At 48.5% G+C, this 18662-nt stretch overlaps 1 protein-coding gene across 7 annotated transcripts in view; it reads right to left on the reverse strand.

Annotated features, from left to right (window-relative positions):
• LOC120953706 (furin-like protease 2) overlaps nt 1-18662 on the reverse strand; it is a 197862-nt gene that overhangs the window by 4481 nt on the left and 174719 nt on the right. For all 7 annotated transcript variants that reach the window (XM_040373883.2, XM_040373881.2, XM_040373884.2 and 4 more), the window contains 7 exons: nt 18444-18631; nt 15764-15920; nt 7008-7282; nt 3325-3601; nt 3044-3243; nt 2504-2782; nt 2124-2374 (listed from right to left, as the gene is read on the reverse strand). In XM_040373883.2, the coding sequence (XP_040229817.2) occupies nt 2124-2374; nt 2504-2782; nt 3044-3243; nt 3325-3601; nt 7008-7282; nt 15764-15920; nt 18444-18631 (1627 nt within the window). The remainder of the gene's footprint in view (nt 1-2123; nt 2375-2503; nt 2783-3043; nt 3244-3324; nt 3602-7007; nt 7283-15763; nt 15921-18443; nt 18632-18662) is intronic.

An 18662-nucleotide genomic window follows, 5' to 3' on the forward strand; every position in this document is an offset into this window, starting at 1 on the left:
GCGTTCGGCATGTCATGAAGCACTGTCATTGAGTATCGGCAAGAACTACAAGCTACCACGGATATGTTCACTGTTTTCGGTGGTGATCGTCACATGATGCTCATGACATTTTGCAGCACAGCCTGTTAATAAAAACAAGCATGCAGTGCAGCTTGCATAGAATTCGGACGCCTACGGCGGTGCTCAGTATTGCGCCAGCAATTATGCAATCTGTATGTGAAGTTATTTTCTGCTTTATCTGTACAGAATTTGTCATTTAGTTGAACTTGCATGTTTTCAACGTACTTTTTACAATTTAAAACACCTCAAAATGATAGCAACATTTTTAAAAAGTCATTATAATAGACCATCGCTTTGGGCAATGTCTTCTCTGCGGTCTCTTAAAACCATTAAGTACACTCAAAATACCTTATCAGCGGAGCAAAAAGCGTTTAAAGCCATTCCGACCACGATTCGAACTAGCACGAGCGCGCTTTAAGGCAACAAAACACGAGAAATAAAAGAACCCTCCCCCCGCCCCCCCCAAGCTCCGTGTTTCGTAGTCTGCGTACAAACACATCCGATTCAGTTTCAAATAGGACTTTAGTCCCCTCAGCCTCTTCCACGGTGAAAGTGAAGCAACGCTACACGCTGGTTCGACTTTAAACACCGACACCAGAAAGTGGTGTCAAAAGTTGATAATACCCTTCTGCGGGTGAAGTGGGCGGGGTTTGTCATAAATAAACACACCAAATTTCGCCAGCGGAAGTGCCACACCGGTAGCCGAGGGGGTTCCATTTCCACGTGTTGTTTTTGCCATGGGATTTTCCCGTGCCTTAAAACTCTTCTTGTCAACATAGTTCGATTAGCTGTAGCGCACCAACACGTAACGCAATCCAAGGATCGCAACGGCAAACAAGGTATGAACGGGGAAGGTGCTCCCCGCTAATCCGCTTGTGGGCTCTCCCCCCCCCCCCCTTCCCGGGAAGGCATGGCAACCACCCCGGTACACCGGAAGTGACGATGTTGGCTTAGCGCGACAAATTGATTTGCGGCTTGTCGGCGTGCACAAGGTGCGTTTACGCGGAAACCCCTAGCCGACTATCGCCACGTCCTTCGGCGCGTGGACGGAAAACTTGCCTCTCTGTTCGTCGCTGTGTTGCGCAAACACGGGGGATTCTTTTCATTTCCTTTCGCCCTGGCGCCACCGTCCCCTCGCCAAACACGGTCGCGGTTGGCTCATCGTAAATCAAAGCCGAAAATTGCGGTCTCCCTCTGGTTGTGCTGCGTTGTGCCACTGGGTGGTGGGTTGGGTTGGAAAGCTTCCCTTCACGAGTGCGTCAATATAGATGCCGGCAGGATTCATCCTTTCCTTCTCGTTGGGGCGTGTTGAGTGGGAAAGGATCTCGATTTTCTTCAAGGGGGAACACACTCAGATCCTCAGAACATCGCTTCACAAGCTCATCACCGTGGGCAGGAGGTGGATGGCCGGTGCTGGAGGTTCGCATCAGATTTAATCATATTTCCGATTAAACAACTTCTCCCGTCGCCGTGGCCGTGGCCAGAAAAGCCAGCAAAACCACCGTGGGATGGATAATTGGAATTTTCCCTTCTCTCTGGCAGCATTTTACCGGCGGGCTCCCTTCTTCAAAGCAGTCATTTCGGGAGCTTATCCGATCGATGGAGCAACGCTGGTGGTGATTTATCGATGTCGTAGGTGGTCGTGGATGGGTGCACCGCGCGACATTGGCAAACACACACACGACGGGTTCAAAAATGGTTTCGTAATCTGCTTGCGGTGCCAGATACGTATCGGAAATTGCGAGCAGCACACCAATCGTTCAATCTGCCGGCTAAAATCCCTCAGACGCTTCCACAGCATTGCATCACGGCACTGACGGGCCCTGGATGCCGATGGGTCGTCGTGACATGTCGATCCGAACACGTGTGCACGCCTCGGAGAGGCGAAATTGAACGACGATTGAGGGTAGGATTAATTAAGGAATAAGATTAATAAGCAATGGGTTACGGACCAGACCCGCTACATAACCTTGCACTTTGGTTCATTGGCACTCTGACTGAAACTATGGAATGCTGGAGTGCTTTAAAGCGGCAAAAGGCTCCTTCGGCGATACAAAACTCACCTGTAAAACGGTAAATATCACTACAAACAGGGTAACAATTAGCAGGCAGCCGGACACGGCGACCACCATCAGCGTCGGCGTGGACGTGCTAGTTAGGAACTGCTGCCAGGCCCGGCCCGCCGCCTGACCGGGCGTCGTTGCCCCGCCATCGCCGGGTACGGCTGGCGCACCGCTCTCCTCGCCGAACTGCAGCAACTGTTGCTCGGCACCGATGCGTCGCTTGCCGGCGGGCGATGCGTTAATACAGCCACCTGTGGGGGTAATGCCGAAAACGGAAAGCCATCATTAAGTTGTTGTTGTGCTCCTATATGCTGGCTCCTGTCACTCTACACACACACACACACACACACACACACACACACACACGCACGCACACTTACCGGTCGCTTTGTCGCAGTGGCAGCAGCTTTGATCGTCGGGCGATGCGTCCGCCGCACAGCAAGGCACACATTGATGGTTGAGTCGGTCTAGGTGCAGCGGGAAGGGACAGGTGAGGCAGGAGAACTGTCCGGGGCCGCTGCACGTCCGGCACGACTCGTGGCACGTTTTGCATGTCTGCGTCGGCGGATCGTAGTACTGCGAGGCGAGACAGTCGATGCACAGCCCGTTCTGCAGCATGCTGTGCGCGGGACAGGTCGTACAGGCCAGCGGGCCAGCTCCTGTGTTGCGGCAAGAGGGGAATACAGTAATGCAACAAAGAGAAACATTCATTAGTGCGGTCGTCTTTACATGAACAGCATTCTGGGTTAAAAGTCGGCCATTGCACACTGAAACAGCGCTTACTACACTCGAATAGCATACATTTAGGCGTTTGGAACGCTCGGATAGCCTACATTTAGGCGTTTATAGAACTCGAGTAGCATACATTTAGGCGAATTGTAAGGTCGATCTAGCAGCTAGTTTATCAAACGAATCCTTACCGTTGCACGTCTTGCAGTAATGGTGGCAGCGCTGGCAGCCGAACTTCGTCTTGAAGAACCCTTCCGGACACTCGGGGAAACATTCACCACCGGCCAGCTGCCATCCCTCCGGGCACTGGACGCACTGGTTCCGGCGCGGCCCGCTGCACGTGTGGCAGCTCAGATAGCATTTCGCACAGGTGCCACGATCGCTGTAGTAGCTGCAGAAGAAAAGGGGGAACGCATCGCGCGCACATTAGCTGCTTGATTTTCTCTCGGTTTGCGACAAGCGACGAACTTACCCATCGGCACACGTGGTGCGGCATTCGCCGCTCTGCAGCTGCAAACCCTTCATGCAGGCGGTACAGTTCATGCGCGACACGCACTGGGTGCAGGTGTGCAGACACTTGGCACAGACGCCCACCTCCATGTAGTAGCCCTCGTCGCACACGTTCACGCACCGCGCGCCCTGGAGCAGCAGGTTCGAGGCGCAGGTCAGGCACTCGTTCTCCGTCGGCCCGGTACAGGTTTCGCACGTCGAGTGGCACGGGTGGCAGTGACCGTTTTCAAAGTATTCCGCTGGAAATGGGAAGGGAGGCAGGAAACAATTAACAGTGATGATGGTTTACTTTGTTTCGATTTAAAAAAAAAAGACAATATGTAATTATTTTAAAACTGTCCTTTTTTCCTTTCTTGGAACATGCTCAATGCAGTTGACATCATTAAAATGTATGTTTAATTATTTGCAAACACAACACAAAATACCCAGAAGCGCGCTGAGGTCGTTATGCAAAATTGATCTCATTAAAATCAATCGTAATATTTGCACAACTGGTACCGATTGCGTAACAACCAGACCGCTGCAAATATCAGCGAGCACACCATTACAGGGTTTCACACTTTATCTCAAGACCGCGGGACCCCTTCCCGAATCTGTCTTAGCCAAAGCCAAGATTGCGGTATGATGCTTGAAATCGTTGATGATACCTGAAAACGTTGATGATACCTGAATTCATCGGATGCAATGCTGAATCTGCGGCACATTTCTCGAAACACACTGGTCCGTGCCGAGGACATGCGGTCGAATATTTTTTTACACGGATAACCTTTGTGTACATCAGTCTATTAGAAACACTCAATTATCCTTTTCGTTTTTTTACCAAAAAAAGACAATTTAATAAAATGAGTGAATGCATATTTGATTAATTAAAATATTTACAAGTGTTAAGAAAGTAGTTTGAACTGTTTAAATAATCTTTTTTGGTAAAAACACGAAAAAATAATTCACTGTTTTCAGTACACTGATGTACACAAAGGTTATCCGTGTAAAAAAATATTGGACCGCATGTCCTCGGCGCGGACCAGTGTGTTTTGAGAAATGTGCCGCAGATTCAGCATTGCATCCGATGAATTCAGGTATCATCAACGTTTTCAAGCATCATACCGCAGTCTTGGCTTTGGCTAAGACAGATTCGGGAAGGGGTCCCGCGGTCTTGAGATAAAGTGTGAAACCCTGTAATGTCGTTCCATAGTTTGATAAACTATACCTTCAATTACCTACAGTGAGTCCTAAAAATATTCGTCTTGTTGAATTTTGTACAGCAAAAGGTGAGTAGGTATGGCTCGGTAAAAGTAATGATAAGGTTTGATAAAGGGATACTTAATACACACAAATTGCTAAAACAATAAGCTTTAAAATAGAGTAATAGCGACTAAAGCAATTCAAAAAAGGGCTTTGATGGGTAAGCGAATAGTATTCGTCTACGTCTAGTTTTGACGTAATCATGCGTATGAAAATAAAGGTTATGGAATCAAAAAAAAAATCTTTATCTGGTTCCTGACTTTATTTATAACTATTAGTGACTCTACTTGACCAACACGCTAACTCAATTGAACCAACTGAATTAAAAAGGCGTATTCTTGCACCACTCATCCTACAAGACTTGTTGGAATTAATTTCTGGTAGTAATATTGCATTTCCGGACCATGTAGACAAGTTCCATTGAAAAATTGACAACTGATATAATATTGAGAATATATCTAGTCGTTTGTATTAGTTTAGTTACGGCTGGTTTGTTCTTTTGGGCAAATGTCAATGCTCTGTATATTCTCCCGCTCCACCCGGCGTTGAAACATGTGATTCTTTTTAAATACATGTCCTCGGAACGGAGACTCTAAGCACTTTAAACATACAAGAATGTAGTTCCCAGTCTCTTTTCTTATCAATTTGAGTCATTTTTTCTATATCAACTATGCTTAATGAGCTCTAGCAACATGGCACCATGGTGTTACGGTTATACAAGGATTTGGTGATGCATCTTAGTAGAATGTTTTCGCCATATTAGACGACGGCCGTATGATCTTGACATGTGTCTCCCACATGTCTGAATACTTTTTGGACGCACTGTACTAGTGAACCCCGACACACTGTATCGTTCGTAAAGGTGCAAAACACCAACCCCTTCCAGGTGGCATGGCAATTTGGAAGGCGTTTATCGGGATCGAATGGACAGTTCATTTATGCCCGAACGACGACACAGCAGCTTTCGTACCAGTTCAGTAACAATCACGTTCCAGTTTTCTTCAGCATCCATGCACACGCGCGATGAGTTCATCTCTTCTCAATGGTTCGTGGGGTTCGGTGTCGTCATGGTAGCCGGCGTTACATCGTTACCGTCAACGCTTCCGGGGCTAACGGTGACTCATTGCGGCATTCTTTGCGTTGGGTTTTCTTCCTTGCATCCACAGAGACGGTGGTGCGGCTCGTATTGAGTTGCTTGTGTTTAATTTTATTTTATTTTATTTTTTTTTTTGCCCCGCTCTCAGTAGTTATTCGCGTTTAGCAGCAGCGGCACCGATGCAGTCATAATGATCCCATCGAACGCTTTACACTCGAACGCATTAATCGTGATCCCGTGATGGTGTGGTTCGTCATTTTGCATGAAGCACTTTTGAAGTGGAGCACGCAACGGTAGGACGATATTGACGGTTCGTACAGTGCGCACGTTAATGATGCTTGGTATGAGTAGCACATATGAGGAGAAAAACAGCGGATATTTGCGCACTGTGAACGAAAGCGATCGGTTACCTTTTATTATGGCGATGCGTTGATGCATAATTGCAACTAGATTAGATTCCAGTTTACGCACCACAAAGCGTTCTAGTGCAGGGAAAGTTGAACACTCTAATTTGCTTCATGTGCGCCGAAATGAAATCCCCCTTGAGAAGGGGTTTGAAGTTATTCCCCGTTTGAGAAAAAAGTGCTTTAGAGCAGAAAATATGCATCTGTAACTCGTTGGCAGGATTTTGCTGTGATGTTCAGTGAGAATGGCAGCACTCTACCCTGCACAGTTCAATAGATTCGTAGCGTTGAAAGCGGTCCAGCAGCAACCATTGGCTTAATGTGCGCGCGTGGGCAAAATGCAAACGAACGTGCTCCGCAACCATGGCGTGCGACGTACTGGGCGACATTGGCAAACGCCTCGAAGCCCAAATGGACCGAGAAGCGGCGCCACACCATTTGCTTTTATCACGTGAAATAAAGTTGCAATCACGCTTCGCGCCCCGTTCATCTCCCCTGCTTTCCGGAGGTCAATCGGCTGGCCAATACGGCGAGTGAGTGACGTAGGGCGAAATAAATGAAGAAGAAATGGTTGCTTTCGTTTTTATTACTTTCAATCCATTATTGCCTCGGCGTTTTAATCGGCGTCCACGGGCTTACGAGTTCCAGCATGAAAAAAAAAACACTGACCATCCACCAGCACCGCTAAGTGGTGCCAAGCTTTCCATTTGGTTTGGATTTTTCCACCCCCTGGGAGTGGCAAGTTGCGGATCGAGTAAGGGTAGGGAAAAACGCTTCCCAATCCCAGCGCAAGGATATCGCACACCTTGCTTGATTGCCTGGCTTCTTCGCTCTTCCTACCTACCCCGCTACCTATTAAAAGCTTCCACCCTACCCTTCCCCCTTTCAACGAGCTGCACTTACATTCGTCGCAGTTGTTGTTGCCGTTGGCGATGCATTTCCCTTTCCGGTTCATGGTCCAGTTGTCGTGGCAGGTGATGCAGACCGCTCCATTGCCGCAGGTGGTGCAGCCGTGCGGGCAGGCGATGCACTCGTGCCGCTTCTTGTCGCCGTAGTAACCGTCCGGGCACGCGTTCAGGCAGCGGCCCTCGTGCGCGAACCGGCCGGCCCGGCACAGGATGCACTGGCTCTCCGACGACCCGTTGCAGGTGGCACAGGACGGATGGCAATCGGCGCAGCTGGAAAACGAAATTGGACAAGCGGACGAGCGGTTTTTTTTTTTGGGTTAAAAATAGTGTAATTAAAAGAGTTATGTTTTGGGGCTGTTAGTTTAAGGTCGATGCATCATTTTTCCCAATTGAGGGTCGGCCCGACACTTTTTCAGTTGGTTAAGGTTCAGTTGGTAAATGAATGAACAAGAAATAAGTTTCCCCCTGCAAGCGTTAAAGCTGAGTTGAGCTGAAATATTTATCATATTGGAAAGGAAGATTTTAGTGAATGTTCTAATTGGTTGGTTGCCAATTAGCCGTGTATCCTATTCAATCAGAATTGTATGGTAGACACAGATTCCTCGTATTGAAATATGTTCAATAATATCACACATATCCAATAGAATAAAGAAATGTTGTTAATTGAACGCTTTTGCAAGCGTTAAAACAAAGCGTAAACCATCCTCCGGCTAATGAATTGTAGCGCTCTTTTGTTCGCGCTGTTTGAAAATGCCCACGGGGACGTTGTTCCCGGTTTAACGAGCTAGCACAAAAAAGCGGGCATCATGTATTATGTTGCTCGAATTAACTAATAGAATATCACAAAGGGCCGACAAAACAAAGGAGACGGCCCTTTCGATATGCGTGTGTTAAACGCTAGGATAACGCAAAACACATCCGGCAAACGGCAACGGTCACAACAAGCTGCCGCCAAAGAGATAGCCGCGGGCCCGCGTCGTGGCTGTGCGGTTTGGCAGTCAGCGAGCGGGCGACCCGCACTCAGCACTTTTACGATCGCCAGATGTGGCAATAAAACTTAGCAACGAAACAAAGAGCACCAAATGCAGAAAGATGGCCAGTGTGGCTGGTGCGCTTTCCCGAGACGCTGCCAAACCCAAACCATCGCGATGCAATGTATCCGTGCTGTACAACTGAACCCGGAGAGCGACGGCAACGAATGCTTTTTCATATAACACGCACTTAAACACACACACAGACACATTTAGGGTGAGTTTAGGGCGTCTTGTTCGGTGGTACTGTAACGCCCCGGGAACTGTGTTTCTTCCGAGTGTTGCATAGAACGGCGACACACACACACACGCGGAGGTAGAGGAATAAAGCGAGTAGGAAGCACTTAAATACAGATAGAATTTTTATGTACACCTCAAGCAGCATAAATTATGCACACACGCCCTTCGTCCGCCCGTGATCCTCTGTGTCAAGATCGCCAAACACTGTTGAAGCTGAACTGAACGTCCACGGGTGTGTGCGGGAAGGCACGGGAAACCCCTCCCGTATGAGTTATGTTTCGTGCGACCATCCGGCAGTGCGCCGGTGAACCACCTGAAATTGACTTTTCGCTACGCTAGATCACACACACACACACACACGCGCGCGCATATATGGCCAAGTGTGTACACATGTGCACGATGCCACACTACATTACCGCCAGCAGGTGGAGAGGAACCCGTCCAAACTAGTTCCCCCAGCAAACGGTGTCCTCGAAAGCGAGGGAACAAAAATGTGAAATAAGACATACACACACACACACACACACAGAAGCGCCACCGTCCACATCCTAGGCGGCGGCGTTTCAGCATCCTTCCGGCGCAAGATCACCGGCGCACGTAATTGCCATTTTTGCACCTTTCTGTCGCGACTGTCGAGTTGCTTTCCGTACCCCTTCTATTCCCTTTGCCAAAACGCAACACGAGGGAGGAAAGAAACGGCCTCTACACGCTACACACAACACACGGCGCCGTTTGAGGAAGGTGTTTTTCGCAGCACGTGTGTCATATGATAATGAAATAAGAGAAAATATGAGACCCCGGTTGCACCCCGGTGGCTTCCAGCAATTTTAGGTCCGCTGCTTCACTCTTTATCCGTTTTCGTGTGGGGCGCAAGAGGATGTGTCTGGGACGGGAGGACGGAAGCACTGTACACACCCTGATACACGCCACACCACGCCGCCGTGATGTGCGCTACGGTAGTAGCATCAGTGCCATCTGGATAGCGCTATGCCGAAAACACTCGCCACCCGGGAAGACGATGGCGCGACAGCAAATTGCGATAAATAATCGTAAAAATATATGAAGTGACAGATAATATTTGCTACCGTCACTGGTTGCTCCCAAGGATATGGGTGACCGTGCGAGTCTCGGAGCAACCTCCGAGGACACCGTGGAAGAGCTTTAGAAAGGAGGAAAAGGCAGGACAGCGGCACTAATGCCCGCACTGTACTGTACCGTCACCGTTCGTGACGTTGACAGTGTTTCTATATATATATATATATATGCGAGGTTCAAGATGGCATGAAATTTTATTTTCAATTTTTATGACCCCACGTCGCGTGGGTGCAGAATTATCTACCGCACCATTTGTGCGCCCTTTTGTACACGTCAGCAAATGAAACAAAAGTAGCTACAAAAAAAAAAAAAAAGGCGGAAGATAACGCTCTCGGCTGCAAGATACACTGTGTGTGTCCATTAGCTGACAGCGGTGTCAGCGGGGCAAAAAACGCACCGGCACAAACAAAAGTGCACCTTGCACAGGAAGCTGTCTCCGTCTGCGGCAGCTGTCCCGGTATGTATGGTGTTGTGCCGGTGAACGGAGATTTTAACGAGCGATAGCGTAATGCACACGAAGGACGTGCTGGGGAAGGTAAGCGCGTAAAGTCTAAAAGTCGTTGCTATAGAAAAAAAATAATGCACGGAGACTCCAAGTACGCAGCATCGAGGGAAGAGAAATAATGTCGTTACTGATGAGTTTGATGCTGCAGGAATGATATTTTTTTATCACGATAGTGCAGCACATTACATCATCTGCATTCTTCTAACGCTTCCTGAGTGGCTGAAAAGATGTGGGCACAGGGAGGGCAAGAAAGTAGGGATTGAGGTGGTTTGTATAAAGATTTCAAACAATCGACACAATAATGGAGCTGAGTTATAGATTGAGGTGGAAAAAACTCGCCTAAACTTATGCAATCATCGTCGCAAAACTTTCCCAATAAATGAAATATTGAATCACTCGCACTAATTCTGGCGTTAATTAATGCAAATAGATTTCGAATAAAAGATATGCATCAAGCATTATAAAACTATATTTGAAATGAAATCAAAATATAACTCAATAGTATATGTATATTAATTACGGTAGCTATAATGCGCCTACAACTATGCAATATGCATTACAAAATTAAGTAATGTAATCAATTTGTTAAGTGAGCAAAGGAATGGTATTTTGATGCATGCCAGTACATGCAATATGTTTGCGTTTTAAAGCTAGAGTAGCGCTGGTAGCGCACAAAATAACGATAACAACAATACAAAGGAACGAAAAAAAAACCAACACAGAATCAGCACAATCAGTTTGATCGTTAAAATCGTTGGAAGCCGCAACCAGATACAAAACCTCATTATGACTGTCACCGTGCTACAGAACCGTGGCTCGTGTTTCATTTGAAATGAATGGGAAAAGTGATAGTATGATGCCAAACAAATTGCCAATCGGCAACAATCAATCGATTATGTTCACTTGCAAAATTCGCCGAACAAATCATCCGTTCGAACAATGCGCGCTTCTGTTCAGTTTTCCTCTGTTCAGCAGTTGTTTTTTTTTGCTTTTTCTTCTTGGAATCTTACAAGGTTGCGATCAACGTTATGATTGTTATTATTCTGATTTTCCCGAAATCTAATTTTTCATTTCACTCTGTCGCTGGGTGGGGTAGTTCTTTATGCAATTTGAATTTTCTTTTTTAGTTTTTTTTTGTTAAATCTTTCCGACCATGCATCATATTTCGCTGAGCCATGGTATTGTAGCGTTGAATCGTTTGAACTTACCACACAAACACACACACGCTCTCTTCTTCGCCTGATGCTCTGTGTTGTGTGTTTCAACCCAGCTTCTGTCCCATTTGTGTGATGGCTGCTTTTTTCCCCACAAAAATAAAACAATGTGCACACACAAAAAAACAGGCGGAAAACTGGAAAAGCAAATCCACACAATTCACAACCACCGATTGGCGATGAGGTTTCGCTGAAATAATATTGTTTCGTTTCTTTTGTTCGGCGGTTTTTTTCCAGCATTTCGCTTTTCCCCATTTTCCACAACGGGGAACGCATTGTGCTCGCGGAACATTCGCGCCAGGGTGTGACGGTAGCATAAAAGGAAATCCGTCGTCACCAGAAAACGCGCTACGATCGCAGAAAATATACCGCGACCGCGACGACGACTGTGTTTGATCAGGGTGGTGGTGGCGGTGGTGGGGAAGTTAGCATTCGTCGCTAAAGAAAAGCGCTTTCCTTCCAACCGAGAACGAGGCGACGTTTCGTGGTGGTTCGCTGGGGAAAATGAAAATGAAACGACACCAAACAATGAATGATTCCCCCAGAAGACTGCGAGGGGGGGGGGGGGGGCATTGGGCTGTCGATGGCATCACACAATGACCATTGCGCAAGGCAGACATCGCAAACAATGCTCGCGCACAATTGTACCAAACACGGTTGGCACGGTGTCAAACAGTTCCCGTTCCCGTAGTTTGGTTGGTTTTGTCCTTTCGCAGCACAAAGCTGTTCAAATAGTTTGTCGTTCGACTGTCCAAAGAAAATATTTTCTGTTTAAATGCAGCAAAAATGACGAATACTATCCGGGCCTGAAATGTAAACCACTTTTCTTGGACTTTCGCACCCATCTTCTGTGGGGCGGGTGGGAAACAAATTCCATCTTTAGGGCACCCCGTGTTCGCATTCCCTTTAACGCCTGTGTGTTTGTGGCAAGTGTATGAAAACCACCAGCCAGTGCATTTTGGCTCGCAGTACCCACAGAGCGAGAAGAAGAGAGCGTGACAGAGCGAGAGAGCGAGTGGATCAAATTATGATGGCGCGTTCAATCGAGCACATAATAATGGAATATCCGAAACGGAAATAATCCGCTACTCACACTCAGCGACTTGAGCGGAACAAACCAAGGAAGAGCGGAGAGCAAGGCGGGAGGAAGTAAACGAAGCGGGAATTTGCTAAATGGAAATCAATAGAATTACGCCAGCGGGATCATAATCGAAAATTGGCAGCAAAATGGCGCTGCACACACACACACACACACACACACACACACACACACACACACACACATCCTCATACACTTTAAAGACGAAGCAGAAATGGAGCATGGAAATTTCTCGCTTGACAGTGAATGAAGAAAAGCGCGCGTGAACGAAGGGAAAGGAAGTGTCGGGGAAACGCTTATCCTTCTGGCAAAGACACACTCAACTCTCTATCTCTCTCTCTCTCTCTCTCACACACACACACACACACACACACCAAGAAAGGGTACTGCATGTTTGAACGATTTGCTGCCAATAGTTTAATGTGACGGCTCGTTCGTGTCGCTCGCTGCAGCGTGCAAGTGTAAGTAAATTTGGGTACCCCGGGACCGGTAAAATTACGCAAATTTCCCTGTCCCAAGGGATGGTGGGTAGGAATTTACACCAGGAAAAAAAAACGACACAAAAAAAAAATCTAACATTTCGCACTCACACCGGGCTGGCACGTAATCCGATGCCGGACAGGATTAGAGCCGGTACCGGGCACCGTTGGTTATGGAATTTAAATTAATTTTGTGTTGGCGCATATTTTTTGCCTACTTTTTGTTGCGATTAGAACGACCCCGTGTTGGTGTGCTACCGTACACCTTTTTTCCCTGTCTGTATGTGTGTGTGCGTCTGTGAGCAGATGTTTTGTTCCTTTCGTCGGTTTCCAATAAGAAAAAACAGCTCCAAACAGACGCTAATCAATTATGCTTGATGAGAGTTTGCTTCTGTGCTTCTGGTTTTTGTTTTGCTATCCCACTTTTCTTTTTCTTTGTTTCAGTTCCTGTTTTTATCTGTTCCAGTTCACGCCCGAAACCTCATCACAAATGCATTGGTTTACACATCCCCGGAACGGCTAATCCATCATCCATCCCAAAAGCCCGCGTGGAAAGTGTTTGTGCCGCACCGGACGAACGCACCACCAACAGAAACCAATGAAAAAAGGGTCCTTCGATAAGCACACACACACACACACTGAGCAAACAAAATAAAACAGAGAAGAGAGAAAAAAAAACACGGCCATACCGGGCATTCTAAATTCGTTATTGCCCCTCCTCCAGCCAACCATTCCTCTCGGAAGCAATCGAAACAATCGATCCAATTTTCCCACGGCAAAACCCCACAGCTTCCGAAATACCTTCAGCTCCCCCGGGGTGGGAGAGAGGTAGCAGCAGGGTTCGTGGTACTTCCTTCCGATGGGAAACAAAGAAGAAGAAGAAAAAAAAACCATGCGACTCCATCGGCCGGTAAGCGAGACAGACGGCGGGGAAGCGTTAAAATAAAACCGACACATACCGTTTATTGTGCAGCATAAGCGTTATTTTTACAATCGTCACTTTAAACGCACACACACACATTTGGGAGGTGTGTGAAATGAGGTGCAAAGATACACATACTCGTTACACGGGACGGGGCGCTATCGGCGGGAAGCGGAGCACAGTCGGTGAAGTTCGTGCTCGTCACGTTTGTGCGCCTCCGGGAGGAAACGAGATGTAATAAAATTTTATTCATAAAATAACCGAAATATTATCTTCTTTTTTCCTTCTTCTGTGTGTGTGTGTGTGTGTGTGTGTGTGTGTGTGTGTGTGTGTGTGTGTGTGTATCTGTGATCTTCTCCGGCGTAACGAAATTTCGATAAATGGTGGGTTGTGGAGGTTGAGGGAAAGAACGGTAAAGCCAGAAGTGTTTTCGTTCGACAACGACGACGATGACACGTGACTGTTTGGAAGATTACAGAATGTAGCCCCAAACACTAATGCCCATGCCATGGATGGTGGGAAATTTTATCGAAAGCAAATTTTCCGTTCTGGAGCGCTAGTTTTCCTGCCTTCTTCGTCTGCGCGATGTTTTCTACCACGACTACGGGGTTTTTTTTTGCTATGGTGTGCGGGCGCTACTACAACGACGATGCTGCCCGTACTTGACGGCTCACTGTCCCTTTGCTTCCTGAAAGCACGATGGCACAGCAGCAATGGGCGCAGTGGCGAGGAGCTCGTTATGACAGTACGCACACACACACACACAAACACAAACACGAGCAAAGAAAAGCGGACCGTTACCGTATCCAAGGACATCTTCAATGGAATATTAAATGATTGCTTATCTTGTTTTCAATTTGCCCCCGGTACGCTGTGACGGTGTCGACCACCTGCCAGGGGTGCCGTGTGAGGGAAGCAAAACCATTCAAGCGTGCCCTTCGAGAGGACGTTTGCACTGCTGGACCGGCCGGATAGACAACGGTCAGCACCAGCAAAGGACGGCCGCCGCCATTGACCACCGTCGTCACCAAGTCGGGTCGCATATTTAGCAGAACGCCCATTTTCCTATCCCGCACCGAGCCCCTATCCCCTTGATTGAGGGCAGGGAAGCGTACAAACCCAATCGACAACCTGTTACAGTTTTGTTTACAAGAAAGTTAAACACCGCCTCCCGTCTCCATGCAGTTTCTTTGTCGATTTCTTTGTGTGTACGTGTGTGTGTGCGTACTCTTGGTAGGACATAATCAATATTTAACGGAGAGCATGGAATCGATGTTACCGCAAGCCGAGAAGTTAAAGACGCAAGCGAAAGCCCACAATGGCAATCGAATACCTGGCCGGTTGGCGCACTAGATGATGAGGCAAGCCAATAGCAAAGTGGTGCCAAGTGGCCAAGAGCGAGAGAACGGGTTTGGGGAAGAGAATTTGTTGCTCGATGGTGCACAGCGTGCGATGGCACACACACCTCGTGTGTTACGTAGAGGATTATGCTGGATCACTTCTAATGTCTGTTCCAAGTGGGAAGTAGTTCCAAGTCCACCGAGACCGACAACAGCCACCAAAGGAAGACGGTCACTTCCATGCACAACAAGAACATTTGCGACTCACCTCGGCTATGTGTGGCAACTTTTTGTTTGCCCACAGATAGAGGCCCATGGACACAGAGCGTCACTGCGGGCGGTGCCCATTGTGCTAGCCCAGGATGTGGTCCACACTTCAAACCACTCGGTCAAGCATGTTAATGCCCTAAAATAATACATCTGAAGCTAAAGGTAAGCACCTCGTCACGCTACTGGCTCTTGCCGGCACTGGGAGACACACTCCCGACGCTGCTTCTAATCGTTTCTTTCTTCACATGTGCACACATGTTACCAGGCGTCTGGTAACGACTTGGAGCGATTGTATGTCCACTTCCGGTGAAGCGAACACACACACACACACACGCAGCACCACTGGGAGAAGTTCGGTTGGGGTTCAGCGCTAATATTATCACAGTGACAGTGTCCTACCCTCCACAGCACGAAGCGCACCTTTGATTCCGTTGCAATTTTTCGGATCCACCACTCGATGTCCTTTCCAGCACCGAACCCGGGATGTAAACAATAGACGAACGTGGCGGTGGGGGTGGGCAAACCGGGGTTCAAACAAAAGCCGACCAGTACTTACTTGTAATCCTCCGTTTCGTAGGTGTTCTTCGGGCAGGCGGCGTAACAGCGGTGCTCATGCATAACTAAATGATGATCACAGCTCGTACAGTAATCGGGCCGATCCTGGCAGGAGGCACAGTTGGCCTCGCACGGCACACACGTTCGATTATCGTAGTCTACCAAAAAAAAGGGGGGAAAGAGAAAAATTGGTTAGTTACAGGCTACAAAACCAAACCGGAGCAGCGTTCAGCGATGGAGTCTACATTCGGGCGCAAAGCGTACATCGAACGTAGGCGCGGAGGCGTAGCACACGAGTTAAAGTAAACAGAATTAAATTAAAGTAAATGACCAACGCTGCCCCCCCTCGCCCACTTCCCTGAATGCCCCGCAACGCTACCAGTCCCAACGCGCACTGCTAGCAAGTTGAGCTGAGGGAAGGCATCCCCGTGGCATCATATGCTGGCGATGTGCTTTTCTTGTGTAATTATGCAAACATCAGCATCTTTGGGCCGGATTGGAGCATTTCCATCAAAAAGTGTATGCTTGCATGATGCCGCAGAGCACAGAGCGAGTGAGAGAGAGAAAGAGGGAGCGAGAGGGAAGCAGTTACAGCAGTCGAACGAGATCGTATCCGAACACCGTGAGGGTTCGGAGCCCTGGGAGAAAAAGGGAACGGGATGGAGCGAACCAGCCACTATCGCCTGCACTTAATCTGCCCCGCACCATCGCACTCTTTTCGGAAAATGGGTTCCTGGTGTTTTGGTTCCTGGCAAGCCGCTCGCCGCACTCTTCGCCGCGTTTGCCGGGACCGATTAGTTTGAAGATAATTGAATTTGCGTTTGCCCCAGCACACCAAAACGCCTGCACACTCACACGCTGCTCGGTGGTGGTGATGGTGGTGTTCTAGAGAAAAGATGCCAGCTACCGAACGGGGGTTTACTTTTCTGAACGCGCACGCGCCCCTCCCTCTCTCTCTCTCTTCCTTCGCAGTTCCCTTAGCACCACGGTGCACTGCAGCACTGTTAGGAAACAACAAAGATCAAAGACAACTTTTCGCAGCCTAATTTCCTTCGCTGTCATTATCACACATTTGTCAGGTTGTTGTTCGGCTTTTGCGGGCTGCTGCTGCTGCTGTCTTCTGCATGCGGAGATGCCTTGAAGTTTACAACCACCAATTAACACACATCCCGGCCCGTACCATTTGCCCGTGGTTAGCGGGCGCGTGGCGTGTCGAAACCGTTGCTTTTACGCGATTGAAAGTTTGCGCACCAAACGGTACCAGTACTAAAAGGATTTTGGTTGTGTGGAGCGTTGGTGTTGAAATGGCTGTGGCTGTGGGAGTCATGTGAAGTTTTTAGCTTCTTCTCAACAAGCTTTAAGACATCAATTTGATAAGATTGTACACACAAGCTTGAAGTCTTCTTCATTCAGGATGCAACAAGTCACCGATGGCTGTTTTGTGCCGCATTTGCTTGAGAATAAGTTTGTTCGCCATTGCAACCTACTCCCCGTCACGTTACCAAAGCGTCCTTACAAACAGTGACATCTCAAAACACGCCCTCTACGGTGTCGTAATGGATGGGCAAATTTTTACAAATAACGCCACGGGGGAACCGAAACCGAAGCTCCAATTGCGCAAACATTGTGGAATACGCGACCAAAGCCAGAGTCCCCACCGGTCCTGAAGCGAATCACGCGAACTGCCGCAAACAAACAGAACACGAGCGAGTGTCACCCGCTTTCGTTTGCCCCCCTGAAAAACAGCCTCCATGCCAGGGGCGCGTGCACCAAACATCGTGTCCGCCGGTCGGCATTAAAATTAATAATTATAAATGACAAACAAACATAATTAAAACAAATTACAGCAGTGCTCATCGGAGTGATCATCATCGTCGTCCTCTGGGCTGGGTGTGCTCGGTACATTGCCCCCTGCCCCCGTGACATCGGCGGGCGAATGAGAGAGAGAGAGAGTGTACACGATGGGTGTGGAATTACAATTTCACAGCGCTCTGATGCCGTGTGTAACGACGACTTCAGCTCGTACACAGTTGACACAACCGGGACCGGGGTGAATGCTGCGCACAAACACAAACACGCGCAAAACCGAGCCTGCCGAGCCACCACCATACCATCCAATCACGTTCCGGCGCAAGCCGGTTGAAAGCATTCTTTCCCTTGCGGGTTCGTTCGTTCCAGCACATCCCTTCCACGGCTACGGCGGGAAATGGAATGAAGCGACGGGTATGGGGGTTTTGCGTTCCGAAATCGAAAAGCGAAAGATATTGTGGCACAAAGTACGGATTAAATTCATACAATCTCCCGATGCCCGTAAACCCCACCCCTGTTACGCGGCTGAGCGAGACACGCGTTGGGCCGCAGGCGACAGAATCTGTGTGCGGCGCTTGTGTTTTATGTTATCGCAGCCCGGAAGACCAGCGAGGAGTGTGGCTTCTTCACGCCACGCTTCAACAAGCGCCAGCAGAGAGTAGGGAAATGGTGGTTAGAAGGGGCGTGTTGGTAGTACAGTCCGGACAACTCCACGCTCCAAGAATGCGAGGTCGTACCATGCTAGCACCGTTTTTGACACTCACTGCTGGTGGCAAGCGCTGGTGCGGAAATGAAGTTAATAATTAAATCCGTGCTCGAAAGGGGGCAGGACGCGCCAACGCGGGCATGAGCTTTTCGGAAGCGAAACTTACTTTCGTAGTAGCCCTCCGGGCAGACCTGCAGACAGACGGCCAGATCGGTAACGTACAGGTGGGCGGGCGCACACGTCAGGCAGCTGTCCTGGCCGGCGCCGGCACACGTTTCGCACGACTCGTGGCACGGCCAGCAGACGCCGCCCTGGTTCGGGAAGCTCCTCGGGGGACACCGGCTGACGCAGGTACTGCAACGGGAACGAAAAACAAACAGGCCCA

The sequence above is a fragment of the Anopheles coluzzii genome, chromosome 2 (genome assembly GCF_943734685.1).
Source record: "Anopheles coluzzii chromosome 2, AcolN3, whole genome shotgun sequence".
Classification (NCBI taxonomy): Eukaryota; Metazoa; Arthropoda; class Insecta; order Diptera; family Culicidae; genus Anopheles; species Anopheles coluzzii.